Below are 24,344 nucleotides of genomic sequence, written 5' to 3'. Positions count from 1 at the left end.
CTCTCCTTCCATTCAGTGACTGTGTGGCCTCAGGAAGGCGCCTGGCCTTTGTGGTCGGGCGCAAGGAATTGCAGTTCTGAGGGTCCCGGGCTGGTGACTATGAATGGCGGCCCTCCGCGGTGACCTGCACCTCTCCTCTTTGCAGCTGAAGGAGGCGCAGCACTTCGCCATGATGGTGATTCAGCTCGGAGAGGAAGCCGGGGAGTTCCTCTCCAAGGGCTACCTGGCACTGGGTCTCACCTACAGCCTGCAGGCCACCGACGGTGAGTGCTGGGGCCGAGGAGCCTCTGCTCGGGGTGACTCAGGCCTCCTACTTGCCCCCCGGCACAGCCCACGCGGACCGCTGCCCCTGGAACTCCTGTGACGCTTGCCGTCTGTGATGCGCCACCAGCCCTTGCCCGCACAGTGTCTTCTTTCTGGTTCACCTTTACCGTCGGCACCACTGTCATCTTCTGGGGTCTTTTAAATCCCCCCAGTGCATGGCATAGAGCTGGGTACGCAGCAGGCGTTTGCTGAATACTTGTGCTTGGTGCGTGGGTTTGCCGCCTGGAGTCTGGTGTTCCATCCCCAACCCCGCCAGCTCAGCCGTGTGTTCCCCTAGGGATCGGCAGCCACCTACTTCTGTATCCTTGCAGCTTGAGGGAAAGGGAGTGATAGGCCCCCACCCAGACCAAACCCGGAATAGTAATCAGCTCCAACCCACACCGCCTATTCAGGCGGCGCCCCGGGAGCAGGCTTCAGAGGCCCCGCACAACGAGAGGTAAGAACAGCTGGCAGTGGCAAGACGAGGGCAGGAAGAGGGGTGAGATCCTGGTGCCGTGCCAGCCGCTCGTTCTTGAGTGACAGTCGTCACTGTGTCTTCAAGGTATCGGTGAGGCTCTGATAAGGAACCCTGGGATCCCTCCACACTGGTCCAGTGAGGGAGTCATCAGTCCCTCAGTCAGAGTCCAGAGACCCTCCATGTGCCTTTAATCCTCTAGAAGCAGGGCTGCTTTATAAGCCGGGGACCCCTGACACCCATCCATGCCAGCAGCATCTTGACCTGGTCTGGTTGGAGGCTGACAACAGTCATTTTAAAGCTTCCCAGGGGTTCAGTGTGCTGGTAAGGCTTCGAATGCCTGTGCTCCCCTATTTAAAGTGATTTAATTTACCAGAAGGGTGCCCGGTTTGGGTTAAATCAAGAAGCCTCATGGGGAAAGTACAATAGAGGTTTCTGGTGGCCTAGTGGGAGGGGAGTTGGTGTTCAGTGGGTACAGACAGTCTGTTAGGGGCGATAAGAAAGATCTGGAGACGGATGGTGGTGATGGTGGCACGACATGGCGAACGTACTTAATGCCATGGAATCGTCCACTTGAAATTTGTTGAAATTGGTAGAAAAGAAGAAGCCTCATCAGTAAGGAAGCCCAGGGAGGCATGTGGCCAGGACAGAGGTGGTAACTTTTCCCTAGAGGCTTGGGCCTTTGGAAGGGTCAGGGTGGCCCAGGTGGCAAGGAAGGCAAAGGAGTACAAGGATCTGTTGTGTCAAGAATCATGCCAGGAGGCTAGGACCAGGGCGACACCTGCCCCCCTTCCCCCAGTAACCAGGGCAGACGGTGGCACCATTCTGGAGCTGCTTGAGTGCAAGCATTTGCCGGATGGGGTCCCGGGGGGGCCTCTCCCCGCAGAGCTCTGTGCCCTGGGTGGGACAGAGCTGGGTCGGCCCCCCTCCAGCAACCCCTCATGGCTTCGTCTCCATCCTGTCTCCTGCAGCGACTCTGAAATCCAAGCAAGATGAATTGCACCGGAAGGCACTGCAGACGCTGGAGAGGTGAGGGAGGCCCGACTGGCAGCGTTGCTCGAGGGGACTCCTTCTCCTGTTCTCTTAGGAGACCTTCTGGTGTAGACAGAGCAAAGGTTTCTGTCCCCATGTTGTTGACCAGCTGACCGAGGCTCTGAGAGCTCACACAGGAAGCAGGGACAGGCCTTTGGGGTTGGGTGGGCGGGTTGAGCCCTTCCACATGAGTAGAGCTCCCCCCAGGCTCAGCTCCCGTCCCCCTGAGCTCAGGGGACGCGAGCTATAGCAGGAAAGCACCTTGCACAGTGACCTACAAGTATAGCAGGGACTCAGAAAGAGTGTTTGCCTCCTCCCAGCCCCTCTGCAACCTGAGGGCTGTGAGGAGCCCTACCCCAGGTCCTCACAGAGATTTCCTGGGAGCCCAGAGTCCAGGAGGGAGGAAGGGAGGGAGGGGGCGGCAGAGAAGCCCCTCCCCCAGCAGCAGCCCTTCCTCCCTCTCCAGGCCCATCCTGGCTGAGTCCCCTCTCCACCACAGCCCGGGCACCCACCTGAGCACCCCTCCCCTTCCTTCCTCTGGCCCATCGCAGGGCTCTTCCCCATGAGCCCCGTGTGTCTTTGTCCCTCAGAGCACGGATGGCGGCTGCTGGGTAGGGGCCTGCCCTGGACTCCTCATGCCAGCTTCCTGGGAACTCCCCTCTGGGGCAGGCTGTTCTCAAGCCCAGGGAGGAAGGAGAGGCCCATCCTGGCAAACCCCCTCTGAACTCCCAGGATCAGGGGACATCTCCTTCCCTCCCCCGCTGGCTCTTCATTCCCAGCGCTTCTTGCCCAGAGAGGCCATCCCAGCCCCACATCCTCCGGGAACCGTTCCCTTCTGTCGTGCGGTGGAGAGGGCAGACTCCAGGCTCTGTACCAGGCCACAGCCGGGTCAACAGCTGCCCGGAGGAGAGGGCTTCCCCCACCCAGCAGTCCTGTCCTCCCAGACGGCCCCCACCTCAGCCAGAGCCAGCTCTCTCGGCACCCACTGCCCCTGCCTTGGGCTGCCCGTGGGCTTTCTGCCCCAGCCATGGTCTCCCGCGGGGCACCCTCCAAAGCGGGCCCAGGCAGAATCTCCAACATTGGGCCCTGCAGCACCCAGCACAGGGGCGGGCACGCTGGAGACCCACGTCACACACTGGTTGTCGACGTTGATGGCTGACTTGCTGCTCCCTTGCCCCATACAGAGCCCAGCAGCTGGCGCCCGATGACCCCCAGGTCATCCTCTATGTCTCCCTGCAGCTGGCCCTCGTCCGCCAGGTGAGTCCTCACAATTCTAACACCCAGGTCTCTGGGGGCTGCTGATCTTCTCCTGGCTCCACTGCCTTTATCGGCTGTGTGACCCTTTGCAAGTGACTTGACCTCTCTGAGCCTCTGTTTCCTTGTCTGCTATGTCAGCACCTTCATACTCCACCTCAGAGGGCCGTAGTAAGGATTAAGTCAGCTAACGTGGTAAAGCCCCTGGCCCACGGTGGGCGCACAGGAAGGGGTTATTCTCTGCCCTCACTCCTCCTACAGTGTGTCCGTCTCCTGAGAAGTTGACAGGTGACCACAGTAAACATTTGCTTGTGTCCTCACCTTCTGTTGAGCTTTCCCCAGGGGTCTAGAGTAGAGTGATTGGCACGTGGAGCTGTTTCTGTGTGACCCAGAGCTTCCCTCTGACCCTGTGGACGCCACCGGCAGGCTCGGCCTCTGGGGCCTGACGGGGACCTGCTATCCGCCAACCACCTTCGACCTACATGGCTCTCCAGGCCGACCCACCTTCCTTCTCCAAGCTGTCCAGGGAGTGAGGCCGGGCAACCCACCCAGCCATTGCCTTTCAGAAGCGAGCGAGAGCTCCCGTCGCCCAGGCCCCTCAGAGCCTCTGCTTCCACATGTGCCCCGCAGGCTGGTGCTCTGTGTGAAGCAGGACCTCTCGGTAGCTTTGATCAAGTGGGCGTGGACGCTGGGCCACTCGGGACCTGCAGACGAGCCAGCAGGGACCCGGGCTGGGCTGCAGACTGTTGGAGAGGAGTCCACAGAGCCCCCATCTGCTCGTGGTCAGGTGACAGGCAGCCTGGCTGACGAGGGTGCTGCCGTACCCCCACTGGCCTGGGCGAGCCCTGCATCTGATGAGGAGGGCGCCGGTGGCCCCATTTGACACCTGAGGCGCTGAAGCTCTCCTGAGCTCAGGAACTGGGAACTGGCCAGGCCAGCACAGTGGCTGTTCCAGAGCCCACCCTGACCGAGTGAAGCAACCCCATGGGGCTCTAAGTATCCTGTCCCTCTGTCCCGTTTGGAGACTGGGCAATTGGAGCCTTGTCCACCGGCCGGGTGGTTGGTTTTACTGGTCGATGTCAACTTCTAGCCCCTGGTCTCATCTTCAGGGAGCTGTGTTCCCAGCCCCTCTCCCACTGTGCCCCTGGCTCCTGACTTCCAGGTCCCGGAGGAGGCACCTGTCCCTCTCTGCTGCTCTCTCCAGAAACATCAGTCTGCTCTGCTGCTCCCAGGAGCGTGGACGCAAAGATACCCGACACCAGTTTATTTTTAGCCCTCTGTAAAAGAACCGGTGCTTTCCTTGCCAATCAAGTTCCTGATAAACCTTCGGTGATGCATTTTTTAATATCTTTAAGTATTCAGCCGCCTGTGATGAATGGCATCTGTCCTCCCAGAGAGATGGCTGGGCCGGGCCAGTGGAGCCTGGCACCCATTGTCCTTGGGGACCCAGATCTTGGTAACCTCGGGGTTGAAGGTCCCTGAACGAACTCTAAGCTAGTCCTGCTGCCTGGGTCCCTGAGCTCCTCTGGCCCATCCTGCCCAGAGCATGCATGGCTGCTCAAATAGTGAGGACCGAGGATTTGGACACCCAGCCCAGAATAACGGGGCAGGAGCAGCCCTGGGGAGGCATGGGCAGGCCAAGCCAGGAGCCACACTGACCTTAGCTTCCTCCTTTACTTTCCATGACCTTCCACAAAGGGAGGTCCCCGTGGGAGGACTCTGGGCCTGGCAGTAGTGCCCGCAGCCTGTGCAGAGGCTGGGTGGAGACCGGGCAGGTGCCGGGGACCAGAGGCCCCAGCTGACCTGTGTCCTGTAGGCCCCTCAAGGAGCCTTGGAGACCGGGGTCTGAGGTTTGGTGAAGAACAAGACTTCCTGAAAAGGGCTCCCGAGGTTCCTGGGAGGACGGGGTCCTGGTGTGGATGGAGTCACAGGAGCTGACACAGCTGCCAGGCCTGAGCGCCTGAGAGAACACGTCCCTCAGGACTGAGAGAAAGGGTCTTACCTGTTCGTTAGCTGCCTGGGCTCTGGGGGCTTGAAGAGGGAAACTCACATTTTCAAACGTGTTCAGTACTCAGCAGGACATTTTTCCTACGTCGTCTCACCCTCTCGGCCACTGTCATAGGTATGACCGTTATCCTCACTTTGCAGCGTAAGGACTGCAGCTCAGACAGGCGAAGTCCCCTGCCCTGGGCGCCAGCTAGGAAGTGGCAGAGCTGGGATCCATGCCCCCATCTGACCCCAGAGCCTAAGCTCTTGCCACTGTGAACCTCTGAGTAGGAGGCAGCATCTATCTGTCAGCCCCCAGCACTGCGTGAATAGGTTCGGAGAAGAGTCCTGTAGCCAGTGGTCCGGGTGGCCTCTCCTCGCAGCCTCACTCCTCCGGTTTAGTTGGTGCTTCCCGGCCGATCCTTCGTGGTACTCTGTGAACCTGCCCCTCTTTTCCCTCTTGCGTGGGCACAGCGCTAGCTTCCAGGGCCTGACTTTGGACAGCAGATCCCTCCCGGCCATGTGATTTGGGGGCGTGTTTTCTCATCAGAGCCCCTGCCTGCCCCACAGTGCCTGGGGTCTCATTGAGTCTGCTGCACCCTTGTTGGCTGGCACCTGGCCCCAGAGTCCGGGCTGAGGTGTGGGCCTTGGGGAAGGTCGCTCAGCTGGTGCCTTTCTCCGGCAGATCTCCAGCGCCATGGAGCAGCTGCAGGAGGCCCTGAAAGTGTGCAAGGATGACGCCAACGCCCTCCACCTGCTGGCGCTCCTTTTCTCGGCCCAGAAACACTATCAGCATGCCCTGGACGTCATCAACATGGCCATCACGGAGTATCCTGAGAACTTCAAGTGAGTTCCCCATGGACACTGCTGGGCTGGCGGGCTGGTCAGTGCACACACTGAGCGTCAGGGTGGGGCGGGGACCTGTGGGGGCGGAGCCTGGCTCTGGCATTCTGTTCTGGCCAGGTGTGAGCAGAGGGCACACACCTGCTGTGTGGTGTGAGGGCAGCTCCACATAGCCTGTTGTTTGTATTCGGGAGACAGCCCTGGCTCTTGGTCTGCACCCTGCATTTGAGAGATTATTAGAACTGAAATCGGTTCACTTTAAAAGACAGGTCGCTTAGGGAACACTACACGTAGATAAAACAACCTGTGCGGACAAGGGATTAGTTACCTAATCCCAATACAGCAAGACCTACTGTGTAGAAGTTTATTTTTTACTTTTATACAAATACACGAAGGACAAAGGTCCTCCTCTTCCAGTACCAGTTACCTGGCTTTTTTCCAAGCTCCATTCTCACGCCTATCTGGCCGGGTCTGACGCACGGTCTGCTGCCAGCCATGTGTGTGCACATACGCGTGTATGAGTGTGCCTCTGTGTGTGTGCGTTTATTGTCGGTTACGCTTCGGTGGAAACAGAAACTGTCACGATGAGAGGGTTAGAATCCTAGAGCGGGGAGGGGTTGCCTCACCCGGCCCCTGGGTCAGAGTGCGTGTCACAGAAGAAACAAGAGGCTGGGCCAGGCATCAGACACTGTCCTTTTTCTGAGTGAAATCTTGCATGCAGGTGGAAACTGAACAGATGGGAGCAGAGCTGTCCTGTGGAAGCCAGGGAAGGGGGCCCACATGCTGGCCCCTCGGTGCCCCCAGCCCCGTGCAGGAGCCTCCCGTGCCCGCGTCTCCCATCTGACTGCACGAGTTGAGTGGGGGGTGGAAAATCCACCTGCCACGCAGCCCTGTGGAGTGACCCTAGGGTGTGACCGTGGCTCTTCGCAAATAAGTCCGTACTTTTCCCCATGGATGAGACCCCTGGATTAGCAGGAAAGGTCGCTGAGTCCATTACTGGTCAGGGATCACTGAACAATGTCATTGCTCTTCAACTGAAAGGGCATCCTGCTTCTCCAGCTGCGTCCTGCATGGGGAACAAGCTGCGTGTGGCTTCCGCTATTGCCACGGCAGTTAATTAAACCCCGGATCCAGTAAATATCACTGCAGCCAAACAAAAGTCAGCCTCCTTCGCCCTGACCTCAGCGTCCTCAGCAAGGTCTGTATTGCAGGCACTTAAAGGCCCCTGGTCTGGGTCTGTCTGCCACCCAGTGCCTCGCTGGGCCCAGGTGGCTGAGACCTTGTAGAGGCTCTTCCTTTCTGCAGAGACTGCCTTAGTGTAGGAGAGGCTGGCAGGCTGGTGTCAGGGGTCTGGGAGGCCTGGCCCAGGGGGATGCTGCTGGGTGGAACAGACCCCTTTCCTCTTGCGCTTGTCCCCATGTGGGAGCCACAGCAAGTCCCTGGCTGTCACTTACCTGTGGTGCCTCCCGAAGCTTGCCCCTGCATCTTCTCAGCTGCTGAAAGACTGACATCTGTCCTGCCTCCAAGGACTATTGTGAGACTCAGACAAGAAAAGATCTCACAGTCAATTTACAACTGGTTTCAAGGACAGCAGTGGGGGTGGGTCTGGAAGATGGTCCACAGTGTAAGGCCGGGACCTGGGACCCGAGGGAGACGAGTGCCCTCAGTGGGCCGGGAGTGGGGGGAGGGCATCCTGCACGTGAGGGCCGGTGTTCAAGCTCCTTAGCTGCACAGGAGGTTGCCGTTCCTGGGGGGCAGACTCAAGACTCCAGGAGAAAAACCCAGCTTTCGTGGAGTTGACTCTTGAAAATCTTCCTGAATTCGGGGATTAGAAAGCAAAGCAAAGAGAATCTTGATTTCCAAGCTGTGGGATGACCTTTAGTTAATGGAGCTTGAGTTTAAAAAGGCAGAAACGTGGTGAGGCAGAGACTGATGGGCCTGCAGGGACAGTGGGAACCTGGCACGGTGGGAACCAGACACCCGAGCAGCTTCCTGAAATCCTGAGGGCTTCCGACGGAGCCCTGGACACATGTGCTGGCCTGGCCGTTGCTGGCCAGTTTGCCGGGGGCCTCAAGGGGGCAGCAGGCTCCCTGTTTGCACCTGGGTTCCAAGCCAGGCCAGGCCTCAGAATGCAAGAGATCCCCACAGCAAGCTTGGAGATGCCTTTGCTGGTCCCTTCTCCAGTCCTGGGATTGGGAGGCTCAGCCGGGAGGGTCACGGGGAACAGGCCACTGCTAAGCTTGGTCCCTGAAGCCATGGGCTCCGTGGGGCGCTGGTTTTAGGTAACAGATTCCTTGTGCTTTAGTCAGGCCGCTTGTAGGGGAGGTCGCCATAGTAACCAAACAACATTCCTGGGCTAATGATGGGAGCTTTCCAATAACCAGCCTGTCAGTCACTGCTCCCACCCCAGACCTGGCAGCCTGCCAGACGGGTTTTGAAAGCCCAGGCTCTTGGGCTGACAGAAAAGGAGCAAACTGGTTTGCCCTTCCCTTCCCCTCCCACCCCTCTTGGGTTTCTGGCCAGCCCAGCCCAGGTCCTGGGGGCCTTGGAAGGTCCTGGGGAGAGGGGTGTCGGAGCGCTAGGGAGCTCTCCCCAGAGCAGGAGCTGTATGGCCCTCTTGACAAGCCAGAGCTCACCACTTGTAAGCAAATGGAACCGGTCACAGCATCTCCCCCAGGAAACCTGGGCTGTTTTGGAAAATGTTTGAGCTGAGAACTAGGCATTAGCTGGGGCCAGACCGTGACTGAATCCAGCCAAGGCCAAGTTGGCCTCGAGGGTTACCCCTCTGATCTCTCCCTGGCCTGCCTCACCTTTTTCTCAGGTTGCATGTGATAAATTTCTGGTGGTGCATTCCACTGAGCAGAAGGGATCAGAGTCCTGGGGCTTCTGTTAATGTCTCTGACTTAAACCCAGCGTGTTTATTGGACGGTTCTTATTAGGGACTTGGAGTAGATCAAAGGGACGCTTAAAATACCAGCACTCCAGTGAGGGGGCTGGAATCAAAGGTATTAGCACAAACATAGTTTATCACTTTGCCAGGTTCATGAAACATTTTTGGCTGCCACATCCCCTGATGAGGACAGGAGCCATGGGGTAAACTTGCAGGCCATGTGGTGGAGGGAAGTGTTAAACCAGGCATAATCACTGGCACCGGCACACTCTTCCCCAAAGGTCAGTTCCTCATCGGCGAAGCTGATCTGACATTCAGCGTTTCCCTTTGCTGGTGGTTCTTTGGGGCCCTCCTGAAACCTCACTCCACGTGACGCTGCGGTCAGAGAGTCTTCAGCTGACCCTCCAACTAGGAGGGTAGATGATCTAGGTCACTTTGTTTGGGGAAGAACAAGGAAAGGAAGGAAGACAGATACTTGCAGGTTTCTCCAGAAGGAGTTCTTTGTTTTAAAGCCATTTGAGCTCTTTGCTCCCTGATCCTCACGCCTGTGAACATTTTCTGGTGGCAGGCACCGTGGCCTGGGGCCCTTGGCTTTCAAGCAAGAGTGGCCCAGCCTTTCTGCCCCTGGGAGAGGGCTCAGGAGGTGAATTCGTGCCCATGAAGTGGGGCTGGCCTCCCGTCTGCAGTGGGTGGTCTTCAGGTCCCCAGGTCTGCTCACTGGGCAGAGATTATAGACCAAGCCCAAGGTGTTTGCTTCGTGGTGTCTTATACCTGGCTGGGAGCCAACTTTTGTTCCGTCTGAGGACGTGCTTTCCGGAAGTTCTTCCACCCCAAGGTGGTTATGGAATGGCTCTGTGTGGTTTGTGCTCATATCTTTCAAGGTCAAGAATTTGTGTTTGGAGAGTCACCTGGAGGTACCTGGAGGTGACCTGCAGCTGAGGGAAGCTGGGTCAGCCATCGGTCAGCACAGATAAGGCCGGGGATGCCGTGGGCGCAGGCGGCTGTTCTGCGGGTGGGCCAGAGCTTCTGAAGCAACAAGGCGCTAACTCCTGGATGTGGAAGCTTATGGGCTGTCGATTTTAAACGTCGGATCACATTGAATGAATTCATTAAGAGGTAGAGGATCAGTGTGAACCTTAAAAGGCTGGGGGACATGAGTCAGTGTCATCCTCCAGAGCCAAGGAAAAATTACTGTTTTTTTAGGTCTAAGAAAAGCTGCCATAAGCGTCCCTTGCAGGTTAGGGATTAGTCTATGGGAAGGTAATAAAGACGGGCCTGACTGCGGCCCTCTCCCTTTTAGGGAGGTCCCTCCTGTTAGAGCTTTAAAATAATATCCTCAACGAGCAAGTGTGTGAGCTTAGCCAGTTAATTGCCCTGGTGGAGTCTCTCCCAGAGGCATGGCATTTAGAGGAGCCTGAGACCTGTGTCCTTCAGCACTTCCCTGGCCAGGGTGAGAGCCAGGTGATGACAGCCCTTGGAGGCGAGGGAGCGGCTGGTTCCTACTCATATACGGGCTGCCCCTCCCCTTCTCCCTGAGCCCCACCTCCAGGCCTTCAGACCTGTCCCTGCCAGTCCAGCCCCAAGGAGTACCTTACCTCGCCTTGCTTCTAAATCCTGCCCATCCTCAGAGACTCCCCTTGGGCTCCACTTTGCCTTGAAGCTCCTGTACTCAGAGCTGAACCACTCAACTGAGTGTCTGATTCTCTTCTTCTGTTTCGTTTCCTAATGGCCTTGGATGTGTTTCTTGAGCTTCCCCGAGTGTGGAAGCACCTTTGGGGCAGAGATTATGGCCTGTCCTCTGCCTCCCCTTCCTCCCTGTAGGGAACCCACAGCTGGACACCCAGCACACCACTAGACCCCCCGACGGGTAGACCGTAGGAGTTGTTTTGTTCGTTGTTCTGGAAGGAGGGAAGGGAACACATGGGGATGCTGGCGCTTACAGCCCTCAGAGCACTCTCATACCCCTTAACCCTGTTTGGTCGTTGCTTTGGTTTGATTTGTTTACTTGGTCTTTACAACCCTCCTGCTCTAAAGGTAAAGACGCTAACGGGAGAGTTAGAGCGTCTCTCAAGGTCAGAAAGCTGATGAGTGGCAAAGCAGGGACTAGAACCCGAGGCGGCTGATTGACTGAACAGCCCCGGTACGCTTGAACCCCAAGTGCTTCAATAATGACAGAATAACAGCACACCCGGTGCTTGCTCTGTGCCAGGCACTGCTCTAAGCACTTTCCGTGCATTAACTCATCTCATCCCCTCAGCAGCTGTGGGAGGTGTAGGAACTGTCGTTACTCCCACTTTCCAGATGAGGAAACAGAGGCACAGAGGGCTTAAGTAAGCAGCTGTACATAATAGGGGCTAGGTGAGTAGTAATGACAGGTCATACGTGGACTGAACCGTTTATGAAGTGCTAGGCCTTTTATGTGCATTGTTTCCTCATAACAGCCCCCAGGGTGTAGTGATACCATCATTCCCATTTTCCAGATAAGAAACTGAAGCTCTGAGAAGTTGAAATGACTGGCCAGAGGGTACATGGCTACAAGAAGGGCAGCTGGGATTTGAACTTGGGTCATCAGACTTGGGCCCCGTTTTCCGGGACAAGACCCACTTCCTGTAGAAGCCCACGCTGCATGCAGGCTCTGGCCTCCTGGCTGAGGACTTAGACTTTCCAGAGGCGTGGCCGCCTGACTCAGAGAATAGCCTGCTTTTTCCACTCAATTATGTGTTTTCTATAAAAATAGAACTCTTCATTAAAACAATGCAGCGCAGCCATCAGCTGGAATTACTAATTACCGTCCTTTAAAGAGATAATACCCCTTTTGTGCATTCACCATGCTTGCCGCCACCCTCTCCTCCACGACAGAGGGCCAGGAGCCAGAAACCAGGGCCCCGGAACGCACACGTGGGGCAGTGGGACCAGAGGATAGAGCTTCTGCAGCAGGCTCTGCAGCTTTGGTTGCTGGTCATGGGGACCCCACAGCTTTCCAGGCCTCCGTGAGTCCTTGTGACTCAGCTTTCTTCTTCTGTTATCCAACAAAGATTTGTTGAGTGACATTAGGTGAGGCACTGGGGAGACGGAGATAAGAAAGACGTGGTTCTGCCCCGAGCGTAGGGTCTGGTAGGAAAGACCGGTAATGATGGAGCGGTCTCAGGCTGAGGGCTGACCTTTCTTGAGGGGTGGCTGTGCACCAGGGCTGGCTGCCTTGACAGTTTCTGTTGCCCTTAGTCCTCCCAACAGCCCTGCTTGGTGGTGCCGTTACTGTCCCTATTTGACCAACATCCGGTAGAGCTCAGAGAGGTGAAGGCACCTGCTAGGAAGCAGCGGGACCTGGGTGTACCTGCATTGCCTGATGCCAAAGGCCGTGTTTCAGCACGACCTCCTCCTGTTTGCTGGGGAGTGAGTCAGGGGCCAGAGGTGCTTCCCTCAGGTACGCAGCAGGTATCGTGTTCAAGTGTTTACTGCACATGCTGAGTAAATTTTATAGGGAACTTCTTTCAAGGAACGTGGAAGTAAAAACGTGGGCCCGTTGTGCGGGCCCCCCACACAGCCCATGTCCCTCCCTGCAGCCAGCTCTGCTCTGCCAGCATCCCCCTGCCACCGAGAGTGGGGTGCAGGGAGGGAACGCCGGGGAAGATGGTTGGAGGCCCTGGGTGAGGGGGATGGACGAGATGACCTCTGACCCCAGGACAGTGCTGGCTTAGCCAGAGCTGCTGTCACAAGAATATCCCCCGTTTACAAAATAATTCTTTTTTAAAAAAAAAGGTTTTGGAAAGTCTCATGCTCACCCAGTTCTGAGGAGGCCCACCCTGAGATGGTTCCTCTTCACGGCAGTGGAAAGAAATGATTTGTCTTAGCCTCAAATGGGAATAGCTCCAAGTCTTAATCCTTTTGACAAATAATTAGCAGGCTGATCCCGGCCCAGGAGTTCAAGCCAGGCAGGGCCTGGGAGGAGAGAGAGGAGGCGGGTGCTAGGCCCACCCGAGCTTTCCCCTGGGAACCTCCATCATCAGCCCTTGGCCAGAGCTATCACGAAGTTTGGCAAAGCCAGTGACCTGTGGCGACACCCAGAGACGCTGACCTCGCTGGTGTCTCTCTTCCCCCACTGGAGGAGGGCTGGCCCAGATGCAGACAGACTGACTGACTGACTGCAGGGCTGAGATCGTTCACGGTTCAGCAGGGGCTGGCTCTGTTCAGGTGTGATGGGCACCTGTCTTTGGCCCCAGGTGCTGACCCATATTGGTGACTCGGAAGGTGGCCGGCGAGGGCTGCCAAGGCTCCAGTGGCCGTGAGGGAGGGCATGCGCTCTTAGAGGGTGGGCCCACGGCTACACTGGGCCTCCTTGCTAGGAACAGGGTGCACATGCCTCAGCCTTTGGAGTGCACAGAGTGCCAGGACCCGGGACTCTCCTCCCCGCAGCCCAGCAGCCTCACGCCTGCAGCGGGGACAGAGGGCATGGCGTTTACACTGACGCTTGCTCCTTCGCCTTCCCCAGAGAGAACTCTCATCTTTCACATCTGCCTTCAGATGCAATGGCGGTGCTGCAAAGGCGTTCGGCCTTAAAAGACCTCAGTGTTTATTCTGCAGCTTAAAAAACAGGAAGGTGCTTGCAAGACAAGGCCACAGCCGGCCGAGGTTCGTTCACCCCGACCGGGTTGGCTGTGGCTCTGTCCCTCCCTTCTGATCCTCTTCCTTTCTCATGCCCATCTTTGGTCCCAGGAACCACCTGGAGCCAAAGGTGCCACCTGCCTTGCTGAACAGGCCATGAAGCTCTGGGGTTTTCTGAGAGCCTTCAGAGACACCTGGCCTGGACACTGCTTTGGGGGGTCTGCTAGGCCTGCATTTTTAAAGGAATCCCTTCCCTGAGCCTTGGGCAGGCCTGTGCTTAAGGACTTAGTACAGCTGTAGGTTTCTCAGCTGCTGCTTCTGGGTCATCACAGTTCATCCTGCAGGAGTCCCTGGGGCAGACAGGGCAAGAGACTCCACTCCTATTTCACAGGTTTGGAACCTGTGACATGCCCAGCTGGGTAGCAGCAAAGCTGGGACTTTGGCTCGGGTTTCTCACTCCTGGGCCAGTGTCTGTCTACCGAGTGACGTTACAGTGCAGGGTTAGGACAGCAATGTGGCCATTCCTCTTCCGGAATGGCTTTTGTCAGGTCGTTGGAGGGCTGCAAGATTCCAATACCCCAGCCTTCCTGTCTCAGAGACTCTCCTCAGTTGTGCTGTTGGCTCTGCCTGGGTGACTGTCCTCTGGGATGAAGACCCCCAGTCACATGGAGCCAGACGCTTTCATGTCACGTCCAGAACTCCCTGTTCCTCCCCAGGCCTCAGGAAGCTTTGCTTCTGGACAGCTTAAAGTGGAATCAGCCAGCACTTTGCTTGTGGGCTGCGTGAGTCCAGCCCTCTCTGCAGTTCTGAGACATCAGTGAGCAGATTCCTCGCCTGCCTCCTAGCCAGGAGCCAGCAGCGGGACGTGGGGCTGTCACAAGCCGGCTCTGATTCAACATGGGTTGCGAGACGCAGAGCGTGGCTGGAGGGTTGTAACAACACGCATTTTCATAGTGTTAAGCTAAGCGGACACCATGTGCTCAGCTCCGTGCCAGGCACTGGGGAGGCGAGGAGGGCACTGACATAGAGGGAGGCAGGGTCCTGTCCTGCAGGCAGTCGTCATCCAGGTGGGGACATGCGGCAGGACACGGGACGAGATAAATGGTAGTTTTGCCATCTATAGGCAGGACTGGCTGCAGACTGTTTCTAGAGTATTTGAATTTTTCAATGCTTGATATGAGTTTATCTTCATTGTTAAAAGCATAAGCCTATGTGGCAAAAAAAAAAAGTGTGTGTACACACACACACACACACATACACACATACATACATACATACACACACACACACACACATACATACATATATGAGAGAGAGTAATTAAGTGCTAACTGAAGATTGTCCTGAGCGTTCAGAGAAGGGCAGGGGTGGCCACGCTTCTTGGAGGAGGACTGGAACCGTTGGATTAAAATTGTGGGGTTTTTTTTAAGTCTCAGAATCCTTTCTTCCGATGACATTTTAGACTCATTCAGCATATAAAACAGGTATGCCAGGGGCTGGGCTGTTTGCAGGGGGCGGGGAGCCCGGGCTTGCCCCCTCTGTTCCCCAGCCCTCACTGCAGCGGCCTCCGCACGGCCCCATCCACGAAGCACGGTGCTCTGATGAGGCTTTGGCCTGTTGGTGTGGACCCCAGCAGCCACAGTGGCACCTAGCGCACTGCCAGCCTCCTCGTACCGTTGTGTGAAGAACTGGGCCACCCATCCCGGCAGATGGGATAGAGAGGGAGACCTGTGCTCCAGCAAGACCAGTGGTTTGGTTGTCTCAGAAGAGTGGCAAGGAGTGGGGTTGTTTGCTGATCCCCGTTGCCAGGCGGAAAGAGTTCAGTGGTGACTTAGAGGCGTGGCCGCTGTGTGTGGATGACTAAGTCCCTATGATGTCGTAAAGGCCGTGGGGGTTGGGGCGGGGTGCAGCCCCCATGGGGACGCACAGAAGGTCAGAGGGTGACATCTGGTTAGGAGTTGGCCAGATGTCAGAGAGGAAGGGTGAGCCCCAGCAGGGGCGACAGTGTGAAACAAAGCCTGTCCTGCACGGCAGGGAGCCGCTTATACCCTGTGAGCAGCCCACAGGTACCCAAGGTCACGGGGAGAGGTGGCAGGAATGGAAGGTGGCACGGACAGTCGGGGCAGGGCCCCTTGCTGAGGAGGACGGTTCTGGCAGCGCGGAACTGCGAGGCCAAGGAAATCTCAGGAGCTAATCTGGAGGCTCCCAGGATCTGGGAGTGAGGGATCCAACCGGAGTGTGACTGTCGGAGTGCTTGCCCCAGCCCAGAAAGGATGTGGTTGGGTTGAGAAATTCCGCTCTGGGTCACTCATGCTAATGGAATGTCAGGGTCTGCGTTGGTAGAAGTCACTGTAATGCCAGCTCAGCATTCAGCCGCTTCTGTTCCGGGCACACAGTGTGGCCAGGTCTGCCACGGACCCCCGCTGGCTCTCAGGGGCGCAGGCAGCAGTAGGGGGAAGGGACGGGGCGGAGAGGGCCGAGCTGCAGAGGAGGCCTGTCTGGCGGGATTTGGGAGCAGGGGAATGCTGCAGGGCTGGTCTGCCCAGGGACGGCTCCCAGTGGCCCTGCCCAGGGGAGGTGCAGCCTTGGAGTGGACAAAGCCTGGGTGACCTGACCCTCCAGGGGGAGGGGCGGCTTTCACTCGCACCAACACCTGTTCCAGCCGCAGGCCCTCCTCCTCCCCCATGCTTCTCTTCCCTCCCCCAGCTCCCAACTGTATCTCACCCCACCCTCCTCTTCATCAAACACCAGCCCCGGCAAGACCCCTCATCTGTTCTTCCCTTGCACTGAGTCTGATCCAAAACTACAGCCCTGGATTCTCCGGGCAATTTGTCATCTTTAGCACTGATTGTCGCCTTGAAGGCAGAAATTGTGTCTTCTATTTCACGTTCCTAAAGCAGAGGCTCCTAAAACTTGTGGCGTGTCGGACCTTTTGAGAGTCCGGGAGAGGGGAGTGGGGATGGCAAGACCAGGGTCCCCAGCAGCTCCCACAGGAGTACTGAGACCACGTTCCTCACCAGGCCCGTGCAGTCTGCACTGCGGGGAACACACTTGCTGCCCTCTGGACCTCGTAGGCCTGCCGGGCGATTCGTTAGTAAATGTTCTAAGGAGGGTGCAGGGCATCCTGAGAATCTGGGAGGGCTTCCTGGGGGAGGTGGGATTTACAGTTGAGCATGGGGGAAGGGATGAAAAAGGAGAGGAGATGCCATGTGGTGGTGGGGACAACCCTGTGAGCAGGGGCAGAGAGGGACATGGATTTTTGAGGGAAAGTGAGGAAGAAAAATAATACTTGCCCAGAACCCAAACCCTCTCCACCGAAAAGGGGCAAATTCCACCCTTTTAATTCTCTGCCAACAAGTCACAATCTGAGAAAAACAAGGTGTGAGAAGAAAGGAATGGAGTGAAGCCATCCAAGTCCTTTGTGAGGCTGGAGGCCCAGGACTCAGTGCAAGCAGGGGAGGCCAGGGCCCTGACTGAGGGGGAAGGTCAGAGGGAGAAGCCCCCAGTTGGAGGCCTGGCCTCCCAGTGTGGGGCCTGCTCTCTGCTGCAGCCTCGGTCACGGGGGCGCACCCTGTCTCCAACGCAGGACTCGGCTTCTGTGATCCGCGAGGGCCCGTGTGCCACCCTCAGGTGGGCCGGCAGCACCACCAGGCAGCAGTCAGATTCAGGGCCTGACACTCGGGTCTGCCCAAAAGCAGTGCCGTGAACGGAAGGGCGTCACTGCTCACCACCCACAGAGAACCAGGAGTCGCAGCCTTGTTTGGGCCTCAGTGGCTCGGCCAGGTTCTCCGCAGGCTGGTGCGCGTCAGTGTGGCTGGCAGTACCCGTGGTAAAAAGATGGCAGTACTTCCGTATGTGTGGGTAAACAGCCACTGCCTTGACCGTCCCCAGGACCCCAGGCTCCCCAGCAGTTAAAGATCTATCGCTTGGCACCACAGGGCATCCAGGCCCCATCCTGGTCCTGCTGAGCCAGTGTTCTGCCGGTCTGTCTGTGTCCTGGGCAGAGGGAGGCAGCCGGCCAGCCCTGCGTCCTGCCTCCCGGTGGGCCAGCACTTTCTCTCTCTTCCCAGGCCCTCTCAGGGCCACATCCCCACTGCTTTTACCCCAGAGGACTTCAGGGTTGGGGGTTGAGAGAGATTCTCAGCGGTGACGGAATAAGACTTCACGTCACTTTCATCCTATTGAACGTATAAGGAGGGCTGGCAATTTGGGGCTATCCAGGGAAGCATCCTTCCACAGAGTACAACCTGACCCTCCTCAGGTGTACAGGGTCAGGATACAGTTTGCATTCAATTAGGAGATGTTGCCTGCTGGCGAGGTGGAAAGCAGAGCCCTGTGCCCTTCTGTGACCTTTTCACCAGCCCCTTGCTCAGCCTCATTCCTTGAGTCGAAGTTTGCTTCTGGGTCTGTCTCTTATATAAAGCCCCGTCGTGGGCCTGGTGGGCCATATAAGTAAAAAGATAGGCACGTGTTCAGTGAGGATGCTGCGGAGCCGAGGGTGTGGAGGGAGAGGAGGGGCAGAGAAAGCAAGGCCGTAACCACCCTGGACAGTGCTTCAGAGGCCGGCCGGGCTAGTACACCATCGGGACAAGCGTGAGCGACAGGGACACTGGTGAATGCAGAAGAGTGCTCTGCGCTTTGGCAGAGAGGATGGAGAAACTGAGGCACAGAGAGAACACGTGGTCCAGGGATACAGCTGAGGCCATTGTTCTTGTGGGCACTGTACCTTCTAAGGGCTGGGGAGGTGGGCAGAATCCCTCGGGGTTCCACCCTGGGAGGAAAGCCAGGGGAAGGGGGCCCCCTCAGGCATTCTCACTGCCGTGCTGTCTCCCCACAGCCTGATGTTCACCAAGGTGAAGCTGGAGCAGATACTGAAAGGCCCAGAGGAAGCCCTTGTGACCTGCAGACAGATGCTGCGGCTGTGGCAGACCCTGTACAGCTTCTCCCAGCTGGGGTGAGTGGCGGGTCCCTCCAGATGGAGTTGGGAGGCGGTGGTTGCCAAGGCAACAGCACACAGCTGAGTGCCCATGATGCCTGGTGGGTGGAGGTGGTGAGGATGTTTGCATGAGGGAATGGGACTTACTGCTTCTGGGGCCTTTTACATCCCTGCTCTAATTTTAACCTTTTGACAATCCTCGATGAAGGACAGAAAGAGGCTGTTTAGGAAACTAAAGTTCAGAGGGGTAAGAGGGAAGAGAAATCATTATTAAGCATCTCCCCCATCAGCTGCTTTTATCTTATCCACTGTCAGATGTTACCTCACCCCAGGGGGTAAACTGGGACTCAGAGACCTTATATAACATGCCAGAGCCGCTCCTGTAAATGGTAGCGGTGGAGCTGGAACCTGGCTCTCCGGAGCCCCAGCCTATGGAGCGGGACACTTCTTTCCTGGTTCCATTTGGAAGCTGGGAGAGGAGGGGAGGAGGAAGCTGAGTGCTAAAAGGGCCCCCCACTCCTCCCCACTCACCCACTGACCCCACACATCCCATCTCCTTCTCCAGTTCCCAGCCCAAGCTCTGGGATTCTCCTGGGCCAGAGCAGGGCACTCTTGTCCAGGCTGAATCTGCAGAAAGTCTTTGCTCAGACCTGCTGGGACACCTGGGCTCAGCCTATACAGCCCAAAGCAGAAATGGGCCTCATTTCCAAGTGGGGCAGTGCACTGCCCCTTCCGGGTCCCTGGTACCACCTCCTCCCCTTGTCTGGCTGTGTCATCTCCTCAAGGGACCCCACTCTGGTAGGTATATGTATTTTCACAGGGACCCTGGCAGCCCAGCAGCCTCTTAGAATCCCCAGAGGAATATCTCTAAAGGTGCAATTTACAGAGGAGGCCTCAGGATAATCTGATGGAATAAAATGCTTGGGCAGGGTAGGGTCCGCCCTCTCTCTGCAGGCCTTTGGGCTTGGGAGATTCCAGGGCCCAACAGGACCGGTGGGTGGAAGCTGCCAGCAGGCGGCTCTGGGGTGAGGGACTTTTCAGAAAGGAAATGGGGAACCACCTGGCAGCTGGGTGCTGTGAGGGTGAGGGCCAGACTCTGGTGTCAGGGGGGCCCACATTTGGATGCCCCTCGCTCTGCCACTCACTGGCTGTGACAGGTCCCGCAGGTGCACAGCCTGGCTCCCCTTGCAGAGAGGAGCTGTCGCCAGAGCTGGCAGAGAGCGCCTCTTAGCCGGTGGCCAGTTGCCTGCTCATCCAGGCGATCATGATGGGGCCCCTCTGAGCTGCAGCCTCATCTCCAGCGTGTAGGGCTTAGCCTGGGCCACCCCTGCGGGAGCAGCAGAGCTGTGAAGCTGTCAGGTGCTCTCCAGGATGGGGCGGTCGGGTTTGCCTCGGGGTCTTTTCAAGTCACCACCTGCAGCCTCATCTCTGGGGAACTCCCCGGCAAACGGCCCCTGGCCCCACCAACCCAGGGTGGAGCAGAGCTCAGCCCCGCCAGCTACCTGCAGGCAAATTGTTGGAACCAAAGGATTGGATCCAGTCCCCTCCTGGCTTGCCCAAGAAGAGGAAGCATTCTTTCTGAACCTGGAGCCACAGAGCAGGAACTAGGGCTTGTAAAATCTGGGCTCGGGCAATCAAGGATCAAGGCCAGAATCCACAGCCTGAAGGTCTGGCCTGCCCCGCCCCACCCTGCCGGCTCCACCTCCGCTCTGCTCCCTGGCCGCCTTCCTCTGCTCTGCCTGGCGCCAGCCCACACAGCCCCTCCAGGAGGCTCCAGTGCCCGGCCTCTGATGGCCCAGCACAGCCCTCTCTCCATCTGGGTCTTTGTTAAACGCTCAACTTAGACTGTCTCCTTCCATCTGGCTGTCAGGTTCTTCAGGGTAGGGGCCTAGGACCAGGAGGCAAGAGGTCCCCAAGATGAGCTGTTTCTGGAGCCCTAGGAGAGCCCGCTTCAGGACGAGGAGCTGTGTCTGTGCATCCGCTCCAGGCCAGCACAGGCTGGGCACCTGCCCACGTTCTCATTTAGTCCTCACAACGACCTCGTGAGGTGGACATTCTCATGCTCATTAACTGCACAAAATAACTGTGATCATCTCAAGAAGAGAGGGCTAAGATCTAGAAAGGTTAAGCAGCTTTGCCGAGGCTCACATAGCTACGGAGGGCAGCCCCGTGGCTTTCCCCAGTGTCCCTGGCTCTGCACTCAGGTGCCTCCCGGGAATGAGAAGTGGGTGTGAGAGGTGGGAACCAGCCCGACCAACTGTGTTTCTGTGGATGGTTTCCTCTAATGCCCACAAAGATGGCTGTGCACCCAAAGAACCAAGTTCAACGTGAACCGGAGTTAGGATGGCAAGGATACCCCAGCTCTGGCGTTATTTGTGGGACCATCGTCTTGGTGCCCCTCTGAAGGGAGGAGGCCTCTGGCCCCCAGCTGGGCCTGCCTTCTCCTCTCCTGCCCTTTCCGCCTCAGTCCTCTAAGCTTCCCCAACCAGCAGGTTCAAGGCCACAGACCGCCCCCCCCCAGCAGGGGGCAGGGGCTGCCTGGGGGCTGTGTGTACTCCAGGATGGGCACAGCCAGTTGTGCTGCCTTTCTGAGCTGGTGGTCCCCCCGCATCCCCACTCTTGAGAAAAGAGGAGCCTCCCTAGCCCTGTGGGAGCTGCAAGGACCTGGGGAATTGGCGGGGCTTGTTTATCTCCCACCCTCGGGCCCCCTCTGGCTCTTCCGGGGCCACCCTGGCAGCCCCGGGGAGGGGGAACCTGAGGCAGGGAGCGGCATCTGGGCCTTCCTTCCCTGGAAGGTAGGGAGCTGCAAAACTAGGCTTCCCTTGGAAGCCGGTCCACAGTGCCTGTGGCTCTCTGCTAGACGTTGAGAGGGTAACGAAAAGTAGAAGAGGGAATAGATGGATGGGAGAGGTTCTCATCCTCGGCGTACGTGGTGCTGGGATCCACGCTGATGGAGAGCAGAGAGGGAAGGCAGCGTGAGGGCAGGGGAGCCACAGGAGGCCTCTGGATGGATGTTGGCCCTCGGGCTGGGTTCTAAACAATGCGGGGTTTGGGTGGACCGAGAAGAACGGCGAGAACATGCTTGGTGGCAGCGGCATGAGTAAGCATGTAGCTTTGGAAACAAGATGTGGCAGCGTTAGGGAATAGTGAGGGGGCTGACAGCCCCACAGGCACACAGCGGGCACCCTGTGCGTGTGTGTGATCAGGACTAACATGTCGGTTTAGCATCTGGGGTGAGCCACATTCTAGCATCCCAAGCCTGAGCTCCGCTCTGCCTGCTGCTCTGGTTGTCTCCATCCTTCCTAGTGGGCTTTGGCTCTGTTCTCGGGCCTGAACTCTTCAGCCCCAGAGCCTGCCTGGCATAAGGCTCCCCTCATTCTCCATGCCAGCCCCCTCCGCCTCACCGGGGCCTGGCCCTCCCTTACCTTCCAGAGGCCTGGAGAAGGATGGCAGCCTCGCCGAGGGCCTCACGCTGAAGAAGCAGAGTGGCATGCACTTGACTCTGCCCGATGCCCACGACGCAGACTCCGGTAAGAATGTGCCCTGTGGGCAGCCGTCCACGTGAGCCCGCAGCTCCCTCCCCCAGCCTGAGCATCTACCCGCCTGGTCAAACCCACCCCACCTCCTGCCAGCCGCTGTGCTTAGGGCCCATCTTGGCCGGATGGCTGCTGGCCCTGGGGCAGGAAGTGGGCAGCTGGTGTAGGCGAGCGAAGGACCCCACCCCCTGTGTGGGGAGTGAAGAGAGTGGGGGAGACTGGGGTGGAGAGGGCGCCGTGGAGCACGGAAACCGTTTCCCCTTAGGAAAGCTCCAGGCCAAGGTCTGCCGTGATAATGTCCACCGTAGTTCCATCGAGTAGAAAGGAAGGGCTGAGCTTCTGGTTACAACTGCAGACCCAAAGCTGACTTGTTTCCTGGAAAAACTCATCCTGACGTCCACGACTTGTGACATTCAAACAAGTTGGGGATCTGCAAACTTAACATGTTTTAACCCAGGACCTGATTAAAGCAAACACCTTCCTAAAACATAAGCAGAATTAGTCACGGGAATGGAAGCATCAGGGAGCTGTGTTTGGTGGCATTGCTCATCTTTTCCACTCCTGTGGCGGTGAACCAAGTTGTGCCTTCGTTGTCAAGTGATGGAGCTGATTTCCAAAGCCACGCCCAGCACCTGACTTGAGAGGCAGGTCTGAGGATTGCTGGGCTGGACGTGGAGCTGCGGACGCCAAGGAAGCAGTGGTGACGGAGAGTGTAGCTCCCTTGCAGTTAGAGAGGGAAGGATCCTGGACAAGGTTATTAGGACTCTGTATACACTCGCCTTATAAACTGAAATCATCTGTGGTTTGCCCTGAGGTCTCCTGAGTTTACTGGAGCCTCTACTGCCTCTGAGAGAGAGGGAAAAAAGTGCTCGCACTTCACCTGCACGTGAATTGTAAATGTCAACGGCTTATATATCCCGGACGGGGACCCATGTCACTCTGAACTGCCACATGGAGAAGTTCTCCAGAGGGCACAGGGTCTGGCCTGAGCTGCTGCCCAAGGATCCTTCACAGCCCAACCGCCAATGGGACCTTTCTATCAAGAAATGATAGGCACTTGTGAAAACAGGAAGTAAAAATGTAAAAGGAAAAAAGGAAAAGTCGTCCGTCAGTTCATCACTCAGACCTTAATAAATGGCCTTTCAGACTTGCGGAAACATGGCCATATTTTCTTGTTTGTAAAAATGTGATCATACTCTTTTGCAATCTGCTTCTTTTTACCAAACTCTATAACGTCAGCCTCTTTCTGCATCGATACCCATATTTATGCATCGTTATTTTAATGACTGCATAGTCTTGTATGATTATACTCTCACTTATTTTTAATCAATCCCAGTTGGCAGACAGTCAGGCAATTTCTGTCTTCGGTATCCCAGGCAGTGGTAGAATGCCCGCAGTTGCCGACATTCATGGTGTTCTTCCCTAGTGATTAACTCCTAGAAGTGGGCTCACCGCCTGATTGCCCCTCAGAAAGCTCCTCTCTCCGGCCTGGGTGAGGGTAGGAGGTGGGCCCCTCCTAGTGCGTCTGTGCGCTGTTTAGCGGCTGCTGGGCCAGGCTGCCCTGCCCTGACACGGCGTGCCCTGTCGGTCCCGAGGGGCTGCGCAGCCTCTGTCCTGGGGCCTGCGGTGGGGCACTCGGACTCTGTGGCTCAGCCCCTCCCACCTTGCTCTGCAGGTTCTCGGCGGGCATCGTCCATCGCAGCCTCCCGGTTGGAGGAGGCCATGTCGGAGCTGACCGTGCCCAGCTCGGTTCTGAAGCAGGGCCCCATGCAGCTGTGGACCACGCTGGAACAGATCTGGCTCCAGGCTGGTGAGTGTCCCCAGCCTCAGTGACGCCCAGCCCCCTGCCTGCGGGCCACCAGGGCCCCCTCTGGCTCCTCCGGGTCTGCCCTGGCGGCCCAAGTTCGGGGAGCTGTGTCCTGAGGAAAACTAGTTAGGACTCAAACCCCCGAGAACTCATGGGAGAGCTAGAGCAGAGGTGAGATGTGCTGGCCCCAAGAAAGCGAGGCCTGGTGGTCAAGTTCGTCGAAGGCAGAGGGCTGGTAACCCTAGGGTTGCCATTCGGGTGACAATCTCTCTTGACAGCTGGTGGGCACTGTTGCCACCATGGAGTTTGAGGGTCTGTTAGTACTGGGGAGGCCGGCGGCTTCAGAGCTGCACGGCTCACTTACTGCCTGTCCTGATCTAAAATGAGCTAGTGTGTGTCAAGCAGTTAGCACATAGGAGGTGCTCGGTAGATGGTCCTGGGCTTCTGTCCTGTCCGCTATAATGACGGCAGAGGCAGAGGCAGCGTGGTACCCCCAGCGGTGAGGTTCCTTGATGTTTGGCTAAGGGATGCTGAGGAGTGACTCGCTGAAGTGATAGAAAATTTAATCCCACAGTGGTGTGAGAGGTGGATTAGAGTGAAAAAAGAGAGAATCAAGGCCGGAGATGTACCTGAATGAGATAGAGTGGCAGCTTCAGAAGAAAGAAGAAGGCGGTAGGATA

General features: G+C 57.3%; 1 protein-coding gene across 3 annotated transcripts in view; it reads left to right on the top strand.

The window, feature by feature from the left end:
• The window catches only part of TTC7A (tetratricopeptide repeat domain 7A), a 122,809-nt gene that overhangs the window by 78,791 nt on the left and 19,674 nt on the right, over window positions 1–24,344 (top strand). For all 3 annotated transcript variants that reach the window (XM_079941260.1, XM_079941262.1, XM_079941261.1), the window contains 7 exons: window positions 146–263; window positions 1,750–1,807; window positions 2,995–3,067; window positions 5,736–5,896; window positions 18,223–18,339; window positions 21,754–21,851; window positions 23,533–23,667. In XM_079941260.1, the coding sequence (XP_079797386.1) occupies window positions 146–263; window positions 1,750–1,807; window positions 2,995–3,067; window positions 5,736–5,896; window positions 18,223–18,339; window positions 21,754–21,851; window positions 23,533–23,667 (760 nt within the window). The remainder of the gene's footprint in view (window positions 1–145; window positions 264–1,749; window positions 1,808–2,994; window positions 3,068–5,735; window positions 5,897–18,222; window positions 18,340–21,753; window positions 21,852–23,532; window positions 23,668–24,344) is intronic.

The sequence above is a fragment of the Stenella coeruleoalba genome (assembly GCF_951394435.1).
Source record: "Stenella coeruleoalba genome assembly, chromosome: 13".
NCBI classification, from domain to species: Eukaryota; Metazoa; Chordata; class Mammalia; order Artiodactyla; family Delphinidae; genus Stenella; species Stenella coeruleoalba.
This window is presented reverse-complemented; position numbering and strand designations above follow the sequence as displayed.